The 13198-nt window shown below is 40.5% G+C and overlaps 2 protein-coding genes across 7 annotated transcripts in view; one reads left to right on the top strand and one right to left on the bottom strand.

The window, feature by feature from the left end:
* Positions 1–9313, top strand: part of lama1 (laminin, alpha 1) — a 43573-nt gene extending 34260 nt beyond the window's left edge. Inside the window, exons 47-62 of the mRNA XM_053495435.1 lie at positions 40–164; positions 296–446; positions 555–699; positions 870–1011; positions 1150–1264; positions 1881–2048; positions 2374–2525; positions 2846–3028; positions 4934–5126; positions 5958–6064; positions 6855–7044; positions 7144–7296; positions 7684–7837; positions 8363–8496; positions 8609–8825; positions 9009–9313. Coding sequence (XP_053351410.1) covers positions 40–164; positions 296–446; positions 555–699; positions 870–1011; positions 1150–1264; positions 1881–2048; positions 2374–2525; positions 2846–3028; positions 4934–5126; positions 5958–6064; positions 6855–7044; positions 7144–7296; positions 7684–7837; positions 8363–8496; positions 8609–8825; positions 9009–9172 — 2493 coding nt within the window. The 3' untranslated portion in view covers positions 9173–9313. The remainder of the gene's footprint in view (positions 1–39; positions 165–295; positions 447–554; positions 700–869; positions 1012–1149; positions 1265–1880; positions 2049–2373; positions 2526–2845; positions 3029–4933; positions 5127–5957; positions 6065–6854; positions 7045–7143; positions 7297–7683; positions 7838–8362; positions 8497–8608; positions 8826–9008) is intronic.
* A 1534-nt stretch (positions 9314–10847) lies between these two features.
* The window catches only part of arhgap28 (Rho GTPase activating protein 28), a 31923-nt gene continuing 29572 nt past the window's right edge, over positions 10848–13198 (bottom strand). For all 6 annotated transcript variants that reach the window (XM_053494856.1, XM_053494857.1, XM_053494861.1 and 3 more), the window contains 4 exons: positions 12985–13119; positions 12755–12882; positions 12605–12669; positions 10848–12181 (listed from right to left, as the gene is read on the bottom strand). In XM_053494856.1, coding sequence (XP_053350831.1) covers positions 12090–12181; positions 12605–12669; positions 12755–12882; positions 12985–13119 — 420 coding nt within the window. In that variant the 3' untranslated portion in view covers positions 10848–12089. The remainder of the gene's footprint in view (positions 12182–12604; positions 12670–12754; positions 12883–12984; positions 13120–13198) is intronic.

The raw sequence follows: 13198 nt of genomic DNA, 5'->3' as shown, positions 1-13198 counted from the left end.
TACATTCATTTAACCTGTTTAACTTTTTTTTTCTTCCAGAAATCTCCAGCAGTGAAGATGATTCACTTTACAGGATGTATTGGTGAAGCATCTCTGAATGAGAAGAACATCGGGCTGTGGAACTATGCCGAAAGGGAAGGGAGCTGTGGAGGTTGTTTTATGAGGTAATGTTTTATGATTCCTTAGTCATGTAAATGTTAAGCTCTGAAACATGTAGATAGCCTAATAGTAGTGCTGATGGCCTTTTTACGATTACTAATCTGTGGTTGTGGTCGCGACGGTATTGCGATTTTAGGCCGCAGACGGAGGAGACATCTTTCTACTTTGACGGCAGTGGATATTCAGTGGTAGAGAAGTCTCTGCGCCCCATATCCACCAGCATCGTCATGTTCTTCAAAACACTCTCACCTAATGGCCTGCTGCTCTACCTGGCTTCCAATGGCACTGTACGTCCCTTGTTCATATTTTATACCTCTATCTTTATGTTGTGGCTGCGCTTATCGCTTCAGCCTTGCATTTTGAGCGTGCACTTTATTTTTCTTCTGTTCTTGCAGAGAGACTTCTTATCCATTGAACTGGTTGAAGGCAGAGTGCACCTGACCTTTGAACTGGGCGCTGGACCCCTAACACTGACATCTACAAAAACATACAATACAGGATTATGGTACAAGATTGCCATGCAACGCAACAAACGCAAAGGTATTGATTAACCAGCTATACTTTTCTGGCTAATAGAGGGTATTGTAGATGTTTTAAACTGATCAGTGTTCTATAATTAATTCCCCATGAAGAACACTTGTGTGAAAACGTTTTATCTAGAGGATCTCCTGTTCACAGCATAACAAATATTAAACACATTTTGTCTGCAGGTTATTTATCCATAATGACTGCTGATACCCCGTCGGAGAGAGAGATCATGGAGGCCGAGTCTCCCGGAACTGCCTCTGATCTCAACCGCTCAGATCTGGACCCTATCTACATTGGTGGGCTGCCTGCATCCAGGCCAATCAGGTAACGTCTGCCCCAATGTCAGATGCAGAACGTTATTTTTTTAAAGCAGCTCTTTAATGTATTATATAGTATATTCCAACCGTTTTTTTTTTTCGTTCATGCCTGAGAATAAACTTCTTTTCTTTTGCACTCTTACAGAAGGCAGGTTGTTGCACGCTCATATGTGGGCTGCATTAAGAATGTTGAAATTGCACGCACAAACTTTGACCTATTGAGAGAGGCCTACGGTGTGAAGAAAGGCTGTATCCTAAAGGTAAGACGCCAGCTTGAATGATGCAATGCTTTTCAGAGCTTAGGTTTATCGGTGCCCTGCTTTTCAGGATTTGGAAAATAACTGAAACTAAGGCAGATGTTACAGAAATAACGTTTACTTTCACCGCTCCAGTTTACAGATGTTTGCCACTGGAGGGCAGTCTGTGGTTGTTGACTAAATAATCTGCACAGCATTTAATACTAATATAGTCTCAGATCTTTGAAGGCTTTTTCTGAGTAGGCTTTGCTTTGCACCTTAGAGTATACATTGCTAACAATATTGCAAAAAAAAAATGTTGTACAGATTCACAAAAGAAAACAGTTTTATTTGATCTTTTTTTAATTAATTATTTTTTTTTATAAGTTCCTTGTTGCGAAATAAGTGGGATGTTAAGGGAAACAGTTTATTTGTTTCAAGCTGAAATGTAGGAATTAAAACTTCAATGTCTTTAATTCAGTCTGTGTGAAGAGTTGTAAATTATTAGACATCTGATTTCTAGAATTTCCCCCGGGATTAATAAAGATTTATCTTATCCTCACCTATCCTATCTTGTCTTGAACTGAAACTGGAGTCTTTGTGATACTAATTAGTCTTTGTGCATGTGTGTGTGTTGCAGCCTATCCGCAGTGTGTCTGTGCTGGGTGGGGGGTATGTACAGATGCCTGAAGTCACCGTTGGTCCTCAGAGCGAGCTCATGAGCAGCTTTTCAAGCAGAAACAGCAGCGGTCTCATCCTGGCAGGATTCAGCTCAAGCAGCGGCCACAAACGCCGACACACGCAGCAGGTACCAATGCAAGCTAAACGCAAAACGCAAAACACTGCTCCATATCAGCAATGTGAAAAAGCATGAATGTAATCTACATATATGGAGCACAGGGTGATAGCTTTTTGTAATTATTTTAATCCTTTGAGATTAATTTCCTATAGTTGCTTTAGACGGTTAATGAGAGGGATGTGGTGAGGTAGTGGGATGAGGAAATGCAATTAACACTGCTCTGTCTCTTTCTCTCTCTCTCTCTCTGTTTCTGTTCCTGTCTGTCTCTCTGTCTGTCTCTCTCTCTGTTTCTGTTCCTGTCTGTCTGTCTCTCTCTCTCTGTCTGTCTCTCTAGCCGTTCCTGGCTGTGATGCTGGTGTCTGGCAGAGTGGAGGTCCACGTGAGCATGTCAGAGGGAGGAAGCGTGAATAAAGCTGTTGTCAAATCCCAAAACGGGACATTTAGTGATGGACAGGAGCACTCTCTTATTTTGCAGAGGAATAAAAGGTCTGTATGTTTCACTATGGTTTATGTCCTCAAATAAATAAAAAAACAACACTTTTTAAATACAGAAATATAAATATATATACTCTCTTAAATGATGCAATGACCTAAAGTTTCATTATATAAGTGAGAATTTGACCTTACTCTCTTGAGTTACATTAAACTATATGGCTGTCTGTTAGTTCATGTAACTGATAATATGATCTTTCCGTGGCTGTACTCTCATGTTCTTGTACAATACAGGAGAGCTCTTACTGTATGATAACTTTCATTACTAGCAATAATAGTTTTGTTTATGGTACTTGGTATATATTTCGATGCAGGACCCTGACAGTGTATGTGGATGAGGATCACCAGGAAACAGTAAGACTGGGTTCAACTGCAGAGAAAGTGCTTACTCTGAGTAATTTCTACATTGGAGGCGTTCCACCAGGAGAGGCCACTGGAGCGCACTTCTCCACCACATTGTTCTACGGCTGTATCCGGAATGTAGCTGTGGACACCATGTGAGTTGCCAAGACCCTTACCGAATGTTCCAAAGCAGTTTTACCTGCATTTACTTAGACTTATCCTGAACATGACTGTTATGTCAACATGTGCTTTTAATTATTATAATTTTTTCTTTTTTTACAATTGGCCTTTTTCTGGTGAAGTATGATTGTACAACATACATCTTTAATAGACTGCAAGTGCATTTTGTCCATAAAGATTAAAAGAAATACTCATATCGCACACCCAATACTTAGCCTCTGTGTTAGCCTCCTGGCACGTTATGCAAATCGTAAATGTAAGTGTCGAACTTTTGACCGCAACTGTAGCTGTCCTGCAGGTAATCAAAAATACAGCATTCCTCATCCTTAGCAGTAAAATACATTCCAAGCATATCAACCCAGTGTTGCGTGATGTGTGATGTTTGCTTGGTTTTGCAACGACTTCAGAGTCCAGTTCATGATATTAATAGTTATAAATAGTGTAGCCCTATCACTGTTAATCTACTCAATCTATTGTTAATCATTCACAGGTCAGATTTTTGTAATAAAGTGATCATTTTAATGATGAAGTGATTCAGCCGGCTGTTCGAGTCAAATCAGGACCTTTAATTTCTTATGCAATCCCCTGCACTTATTCCAGTATTTCACTAAAACTTGAATAGCATTATGGTAGAAAGATTTTTCAGTATGCCTGAGGCCTGATCGGACTGCCCGCTTCACGTCTGAAACCCTGGTCTCCTACTGTAGGAATTCCTTGAATGGCGTAAATATTGGTTTTGGAGCCGGGGTCAGGACTGAACTGAGGATGTTGCAAAAAAAAAAAACTCCAGCCGATTTCCAGTAAGGTGTAAGTGGTGTTGGTGAATATTTTGTGTAAGTTATGACAGACAGATGCGTCTCTTCCGCATGTTCGCGACAAGTTATCAAGATTTTCAAGAATCAGGCGTTCCATTCATCAGTGTTCATGAGAATGTCTGCAGTGGGCTCTGAGCCACCTTGCCTGGGATCGCCATTCGCGCCGTCCATAAGACTTCTTTAAAAAACGTTAGCACCATTTAAATGTTTTACTGTGACAAAGAATCTCATTACCCTACTGTGCTTCAAGCGTTCTGTAAATGTCAATTGGTTTAACGCCTTCATTCACAAGAAGTTTCATTCCTGGTTTAACTTGAACACCTCTTGCATTTTGGTCTTTTAAATATTTATGGTCATTTCATTCAACATGAATGTGCTTTACCCTAAATATTCTGAATAGTATTTAAAGCGTTCGTGCGCATTGTTATTTTGGGAAGAATGCGGAAAAATTACTATATTAGAATGATTGTTATGGTGAACATTAAGTTGCACTACTCTATTATTTTTACTGCACTCCAAAAATCTCAGAACTTGCAACACTGATAAATAACAATGTTTATTATTAATGCCGTCTCTTTGTTACTCATCAATTAATTAAAAGGAAGCAGATATTACAAATGCTGATTAATTTATAAGGCATTAACTGTAATGTATCTGGCTTAGCTAGACATAGTGTCGTACAATAAATTTTGTAACTATTAGATGTTTATAAAGAATGTTACAGTACAGTATAAAACATTAAGTGTTATGAATAAAAGGTTAATTAAAAACAATTGCTTGTAACATACATAATTATATAAGACATTGTTAAGTCAGTTGATATAAGTAACAATGCACTAAAGGTACTAAAACAATCTTTCTGTAACATTCCGATGTACAGCCTACATGAGTAACGGCATGGATTTACAGAAAACATGATGTACTGTACCAAGTAGTGACATTCTTCAGATTGTTTTTTTATCAAGAAAATGATATGAGTCATAGACAGAATGATTAGGAAGGATAGACTTAAGTAAGTTGCATGGTTAGCTGGAGGGTCATTTAAAGGTTATGCATGTGTGTTAGGCTTCTGGACCTGTCAGGGGCAGTGAAGTATGAGGGAGTGGACATGGACAGCTGCCTGCTGGAGGAGCGTCCAAAACGCCTGCTTCTGCCAGACGATGGCGACGTGGAGCCAGAGCCCACTCCTGGCCCGGACCAGGGACCCCTGTCTCCCCCTCCCAGTGAACTCGGTGCTGTTACACCTGGAGCCACCACCGTGAGTGTGCAGAAACACAAACAAAAATAAATAAATAATTAAGTTGTACTGTTCATGGGAAGCAAATAAAAAGTTGATAACGTGTGGCTGTCACAATGCTGTGAATAGAGTGAAAGATTCAGTCGAAACTTGGCAGGGGCTTGCTGAAATACTCTACTACACTATCCAAACACCTGAACTATTTCTTTTCATTTCAGCTGTTTGAATAGTGGAGTGGGGTTTGGATTAGGACAGCTTTAATTCACCAAATCATTTTTAGATTTAATCCCTAATGACGCACATTTTAGCAAAAAACCTACTGAGTCTGCCAACACGAGCGAGAGAGTTTATACTGAATTAAGTATTTATATCCATAATTAGTGTTGTGTCAATGGGGAACGAATTAATCAGGTTCAGTGGTTTCAGATTCAACAGTGTTTAAAGGATTGGCCCCGAATTATTTCAGATTTATTTTATTTAAAAGATTCTAATATAAGAAGATTGAAGAGTACACGATTTAAAATGCATGTAATTATGCATGAGAAAATACAATTTTATCGGTAAAAGTTTATTAACCACGGGAATACATGTGTACGTAAAGAGACAATACAGTGTAATCATCATATACTGTATATGAAACACAATCACTGAAGAACATGTCTGTGTCATACTTCATGTCTGCGTCATATTTCAGTCACTAGTCTATATACAGGAAACGACGACTAAGGAATGCAGCAGCTTCGCCACGTGCTTTACATTCCAGTGTGTTTTGTCAAAACAAGATTCATCTCTGAACATTGATAAGAATGCTGCACCTTGACATGGACTAATATGGTAATTGTACGTTCTTAGTGCACCGCCACGGACGACACGGGAAGCATCCCAGATGCACAGCAGCTTGGACTTTCCAAAAACAGTCACATGATGTTCAGCTTCAAGAATAAAACAGCCAGGTCGAGGTAGGTACTTCGAAGAAACTAAATCAGTATCTCTAAAGATATAGGCTCGTTCTTCCAAACTTCCCAAGATATATTTTCATCCACATTTCTTGCACGGATTGAGAGCAAGTGGAGGGTTAGAACCTTGGAGGTGTTTTTTTTTGTGAACCGTTAAAGAGAACATGACGTCATCCGTCTTCATGTGCATTATTTAGGTTCCAGAACCTCATAAACGTTCACATCCAGCCCTGTTCTTAGTGTCATCATACCATTCCCTAAAATACTGGGGTTTAGAAACATGAACAAGTAGTTAATCATAGTTCTTGCATCCGGGTTTAATTCCCGGCCAGGCTTCGATTCCCGTCCCTGTGTTCATGGAGTTTGTATGTCCTCACTGTGCTTGGTGGGTTTCCTCCAACAGTCCAAAAACCTGCAGATAAGGCTAACCTGCGGTCCCAAATTGCTCATAGTGTGTGTATGCGTGCGATGGATTGGCACCCTGTTCGGGAGCCACCCCGCCTTGTGCCCTATGTCTCCTGGGATAGACTCCAGGCCCCCCGCGACCCTGAATACAGGATAAAGCGGTATAGACAGTGAGTAAGCGAGTGAGCTCTTGCATTGATATGAAACATCAGCTGCAGAAACCGTTCCAACATCCCACTCAGTCTTGGTTTGTGTTTCATTATGCGGGCCAGTTTAAGATTTTCCTAAATGTTTAATCCTGACAGGGATGCACCTTGCTTCAATCTTGCAGAGCTTGTTTTTCATCTGTACTAAACAGATGTTTTGTTGCCGTGGTCTCTCCGTGCAGTTTTACAGTTGAGCTGTCGATCCGTACACTGGCTCAGAGCGGGATACTCTTCTACATGGCTAATGCTAATCAGCAGGATTACGCAGTGCTGCAGCTGCTCGGAGGTCGTCTGCTGTTCTCTTGTGACCTGGGCAAAGGACCTGGCGTCGCCGCATCGCACAAACACATCAACGACGGACAATGGCACACTGTAAGTTACCATTTATTTTATTTATTTATTTTTTTGCCGATTTTCCTTCTGGAGAGCATGATTTATGCGATTTGTTTGTGTGTTTTTGCATGTGCACAGGTGCGAACGGAATTCAGTAAGAAAAGCATACTGATCAGTGTCGATGGAGCCGAGTCGCAGCAAACAGCCCTTAAAGGCCAGAGTCTGGATGTGGAAGGGAAGCTGTACGTGGGCGGATTGCCAACAGGATATACAGCCAAGAGGATTGGAAATGTTAGTGTTTATCTGTTTCCTTAACTCATCCTTCACAGGAATTCGCCTGTTTGTCTAGGAACCCAAGAACATTTGAGTTATTTTGTTGGAAATCCGTGTGAAGCAGTAACATCCTCTTAAAACAGCAAGTGCTTAGAGTTGGAAGATAAGAAAAAATGTTGATTGAATTGCGATATATATCGATGTCATCGTGATATACGATGGGTGTAAAGAAAACAAATGTGTCACATGTGATAGTGGTTTTCCATTGCATCTGGTACAAATGATCAAGCATATAATCATCTGGTGTTGGTGTAAATGTTTAAAAAAAGTGTCATAAATTTGTGCCCTTTTAAAATATGGACCATTCTAAGTGATTTCCATTTGGTGTGTGTGTGTGTTTTGCAGGTAACCCATAGTGTAGCCGGCTGTGTGCAGAGGGTCAAGCTGAACAATGCTGAATTGAACTTGCAGGCTGCAGCTGCTTCTCACGACACCAGCTCCTGCTTCAGCTCGGTGCAGGATGGCACCTTTTTCAACGGCTCAGGATACGCCGCTTTCAGTGTGTATCCCACACACACAGCTCACTTTGCAACTAGAACTTAATCCATAGGTGACACGGTGGTGTAGTGGTTAGCACTGTCGCCTCACACCTCCAGGGTCCGGGTTTGATTTCCGTCTCTGTGTACATGGAGTTTGCATGTTCTTAATGGGTTTCCTCCGGGTACTCCGGTTTCCTCCCACAGTCCAAAGACATGTAGATTAGGCTAATTGGCGTTCCCAAATTGCCCGTAGTGTGTGAATGAGAGTGTGAGTGTATATGCCCTGTGATGGATTGGCACCCGGTCCAGGGTGTACCCCTGTACCTCTCCTGGGATAGGCTCCAGGTCCCCGCGACCCTGAATACAGGATAAAGCAGTATAGACGATAAATGAGTGAGTGAGTGAACTTTATCCATGAGTCATTTGCTCTTAAGCGATTGTACCACAGCTGTTTTACTCGATAGTGCTGTTTAATTAAAAATGGAGATCTCAGTGCTGTTAAGAAAAACTTAAACTTGGTGTCTTGGTTTTTTTCTGTGCTTCAGTGAAAGAGGGTTATTACGTGGGCTCTGATGTGACCGTAAGCTTGGAATTTCGTTCCACGGCGCTGGATGGAGTTCTGCTCGGAGTGAGCAGCGCCAGAGTGGACGCTATCGGGCTGGAGCTTCTCAACGGACAGGTGAGGAACACGTCAGGACCCCAGCATTCTGTCTACGCTAAAAACAACAGTATGTAGTGTATGTAAGTTTGTACCACTCAGTAATGTTGACGTGTGTGTGTTCTGCGTGCAGGTTGTGTTCAATGTGAATAACGGCGCCGGGCGCATCTCGGCCGTGTCCAGGAGCAGGTCGTTACTGTGTGACGGCCGCTGGCACACTCTGGTGGCCAAGAAGCTGAAGCACAGCCTGAGTCTGACTGTAGACGGGGCCACCGTAAGCGCAGAGAACCCACATTCTTCGTCTACCTCAGCCGAGACCAAGAACCCCATCTACATTGGAGGATATCCGGGTATGTCCGCTTTCTACTAGCTTGTATCGCTTCTTAAATATAACGGAAGCGTGATTTGGTTTTGTCCTGACAGATACGATATCGCACTGTTGATATCGCGTTCCACAGGACAAGCTTAAAATGTCCTAGTAATAGTGGGAATTGAAATCATTAATATTTCTTTTACTCACATCTTATCTTCAGATAACGTGAAGCAGAGTTGTCTGAGTGCCAGAACATCTTTCCGGGGCTGTATGAGGAACCTGCGCCTCTCCAAAGGTCATATCGTAGAGGTGTTAGAGTTCAGCTCGGCCTTCACTCGGCCCGGTGTCTCTCCACACTCCTGCCCCGCTGCTACAGCTGCCTGAACCACTCGACCGTGCTTTCACTTACTATGGACCACTTGTGTATAAAAGCAATTACATCCAATCATTTTAAATAAACCACATTTTAAAATTATGTTTTGTTAATAGTAATGATAAATGGAAAATCTTGCTCATGTTTCTTAATAAAATGCAAAAAACAATCCGAACATTAGTCCCTCTTTCTGTTTATTTTATTCTTTTCCATAAAGCACACTTCCATCAAAGTTTATTTTAAGAATTAAAGTGACGAGAATTAATGATGGTGGTCTAGACTTCCTGTACAGCTGCTTTTTCCTGTCAGTGAAGTGAGCACGAGCTTTTTAAAAATGCTCTTAATTAGGCTTGTAAAGCAGCTCCTTCTCTCTAACCTGCTGATGTGTCCACAAATGAAGTTTAAGTTCAGTGTTTAAAAACCTGTCAAAGTTTTTTTTTTTTTTCCTAAACTCTTATAAGGGTTCTCAGAATATGATTATTTTAAATCAACTCAGACCACAGCCCAACTGAATTTGGCCAAAGGTTCTGATTTAATATTGAATGATATAGTTTGGGCCAAAAGGTAAAACCACAGGTTTATATTACTGACTTAACGAGGCTGCTAGAAATACAGTGTCCAGTATTGCACACTGCTTGAAATCTCAGTGCACCCTCTTGTACTGTACACATAACAGAGCTACAGAGAAACATTATGCAAAACATGTTAAGTTAAGCCAAGCCTTTATTCATCACATATACATTACTGCACAGTGAAATTCTTTATTTTTCGCAAATCTCAGCTTGGTTAAAGGCTGTGGTCAGAGCACACGGTCTGCCGTGATGCAGCACCCCTGGAGCGGAGAGGGTTGATGGTCTTGCTCAAGGACGCAACAGCTGCAACTTGTTGGCGCTGGCGCTTGAACCACCGACTTTCTCACCCGTACCCGAGAGACTTGCCCCTTTATCTACCAATGCAATACCACAAATGTTATCATTAGTTGGTTAAATTCTTAATGCCAAAATTAAAAAAGTTAACATTCCTAGGATGGAAGGCTATGTGGTTTCTCAGTAACACGATGAGCAGTCTTTTTTTGTTTTGTTACATTCCAAAAAAAAAAAGTAGACTAGTAAGGGAATGACCATCTATAACTGCTATAATGAAAATAATGATTAACTGCTTTTTTTGTAGTATTAAATGTAACTAAAAGAAATTAAAACAACATGATTGGTCTTTAATTGTTAAAAATGTTGCCAGTTAAGCTGTTGTGATAGAACGAAATAAACAATTTAGAATATGATGTTAGTTCACATCAGACTAGAAACAACGTAGATAAGGGACGACAATTTAGAAATAAGAATTTGTGGTTTTAGTAACTAAACACTCAGTTTTACTTGCCTTTAGTACAACATACCTTAGGTTCTGCATTATTGTGCATTAAACAGCACAAAACATTTAGGAAAGCTAAATAACTGGAACTGGTTTTTTAAAACCCATCTTTTATGAGACATTCAAGGTGCCTCATCCTCACCCCATATTTTTAGACCATAACAGCAGCAGTGTCTATAAAATAGCCCAAACTGTAACATGTTTATGGATGCAAATCAAAAATGTGAGTAAATTTTTGCTCTTTCCTCAATACAGGTTAAATTCCTGTCAATAGTTAATACTGAAGTAAAAAAAACAACAAAAAAAACCACACACAAGTCAGAGTTGACAATGTCAAATCATGTTAATACAAAAACTAAATAAAAATATTAACACAGTCGAATACATTGCAGTTTACAAAAACAAAGTCTTTGTACAAAAAAACTAAACAAAAATTAACTACTCGAGTAATGATGAATTCATCTTTACTTACAATACTTAGTGTTAAGAGTAACAGTGATCATAGTATTGGCATTGAGCAGAGGCGAGATGTTCGGCTGGCCTAATGGATGCAGACTGGACTGAGGAGAACTTTGGACCGAACTCTAAACAAGCACTGGAATTAGGTTAGTGTGGAAACCTGGCCCGAAGCGAAACGTGAAACCAGTCTTGATCAGCTCGTTCGAGCAATCCACTGCTCCAGCACAGAAACCCAACTCTCCACGAAGAGCCTGTTCCAACGCATCGTCATTACGTTCTACATCCGTTTAGTCGCCGAACAATCTGGAGTCTCATTTGCAATGTAAATTCACAGTCCACAGGTTACTGTGCAACAAGTTTTCATATTGTAGTGCTTTAAACAGGCAGCCTACAGTCACTAGAGCCTGTCAGGGGCTCATGCAGCACAGCTACTGAATCCACATCAGCGCTTTGTGAATTGGCATTTAAAGTTCACTTGGTAAAATAATGATAACTATATGATCGGTATGCATATCGAACCTAATCATAAAGTTCTGAAGGTTTAAATGGCTTAATCGCAAGCATGCAGTCAGTGAATGCAAGTAATACAAATCCAGCTTCGGTTTACATGGTAAAATCTCAAGATACTTGGATAAATTAGTGGTATAAATATTGTATGTACATGCTTTTGTTTTTTTTACACATGAGGCCTTGTAGACATTGGGAAAACATGCTTCAACAGTGGCCTGAAATCAGTAAGATAAGCGCCCACGTATCTGGCATCCAACAATCTCAATGGCCAGCATTGCATTGTTCATCAGTTGTGACGCAAACCGCAAAAAAAAAAAAAAGTCATGCCTTCTTTCTGGAGAGCACCTGTCTCAAATCCAGTTTTCCACATTAAGGCTTAAAGGATAAATCAAACCCCTTCTAAATATCTGAAAAGGGGGCAAACAAGGTTGTCTCAGCTCCATTGTTGAAAACTTCTTTTTTTTGTTTTGGAAAGAAAGGGCAGCTCCTCAAGTCTCCTGTTTTCACGATCCACATCCTGAAATGAGCATAAAGGAGACCCGGCGGTAGCGTCTTCAGTCGATGTCTTGGTGTACAGTAGCCTAAAGATACTCATGTTGTTCTGGACTTCAGGACCCATTCACAATGAGGATTCATGCGGTACACCTCTAGCAGGTGCGTGTCCGGATCGAGGCAGCGCTCCCCTAGAAATAAAAAATATTCATCTTTTTAGGATAAAATTCCATGAGATGATATAGTGTTACAGAAATGTATCACCGAAACACTAAGTCTTGACGTATTTCATCATAGAAAGTGATAAGATTTCAGAACAAATAGGACGTCATCAAAGGAATGAAAGTATCCAGTTATGCAGAACAAAAGGTGCTTGTTGTTTGAAATAAAAGAATGTTTGTACTTGAAAATTATAGTGGCTTCAAACACAGCTTTTTAGAACCAAAAATATCCATTTTATAAAAATGTATATTAATTTTTACTTTATTTCTTATACCTATTTTACAATTTCTATTTATATTAACAAATGATAAGCCTTTAGTTGTGTAAAATATTAGTTCTGCACGTACACATTTGTTTTCTGATCGAAGTTTTTTCTTGCATCATTGACTTACCTATATTTCCTCCAACCTCAAACAAAAAATGCTTCTGTTTTCTGCTGCTGTTTCGAGACGCTTGCCTAAAATAGACAAAGTAAGAATTCAGACATCTGCTCAACTGCATTCCTCTGTGTGTAGTACAATAATGAACCGCTGCTCACATACCCATTCTCGAAATCGAATCGTGCCATCACATCCCGAGCCTTCGTCTTACTGTCTAGCTGGATCGCCATGGAGATCTTGGCATGTAGTGGTGCCTGGACCCTGATGACCCCTTCACGAAGGTCAGTTACCTGAATTTAGAGGATTAAAGACTCTCAATGACCGATCTAATAATCACAGGATTCTATTTGTGGTTTCACACAGATGCCATGAATCTTAGGCTTAAAGCCTACCTCGCTCCTTTCTTTTTCTCTGTCAGTATTGCGTCTCCTCAGGAGCTTCCTCTTTGTCCTCTCTGAGCTGGGAGTTTTCTTGGTCACGGAGGCCTCGTTCATTTTCCGCACATGAGAGATGATGAAACAGGGCACCTGAAACAAAGGGAAACATATCTGAGTCAGGACGCATGTGGCATGTGACTGGGAAAATCTGTCTCCCGGACTTAACGCT

The sequence above is a fragment of the Clarias gariepinus genome, chromosome 4 (genome assembly GCF_024256425.1).
Source record: "Clarias gariepinus isolate MV-2021 ecotype Netherlands chromosome 4, CGAR_prim_01v2, whole genome shotgun sequence".
NCBI lineage: Eukaryota > Metazoa > Chordata > Actinopteri > Siluriformes > Clariidae > Clarias > Clarias gariepinus.
Note: the sequence above shows the minus strand (reverse complement) of the source record. Positions and strands in the feature narration are given on the sequence as shown.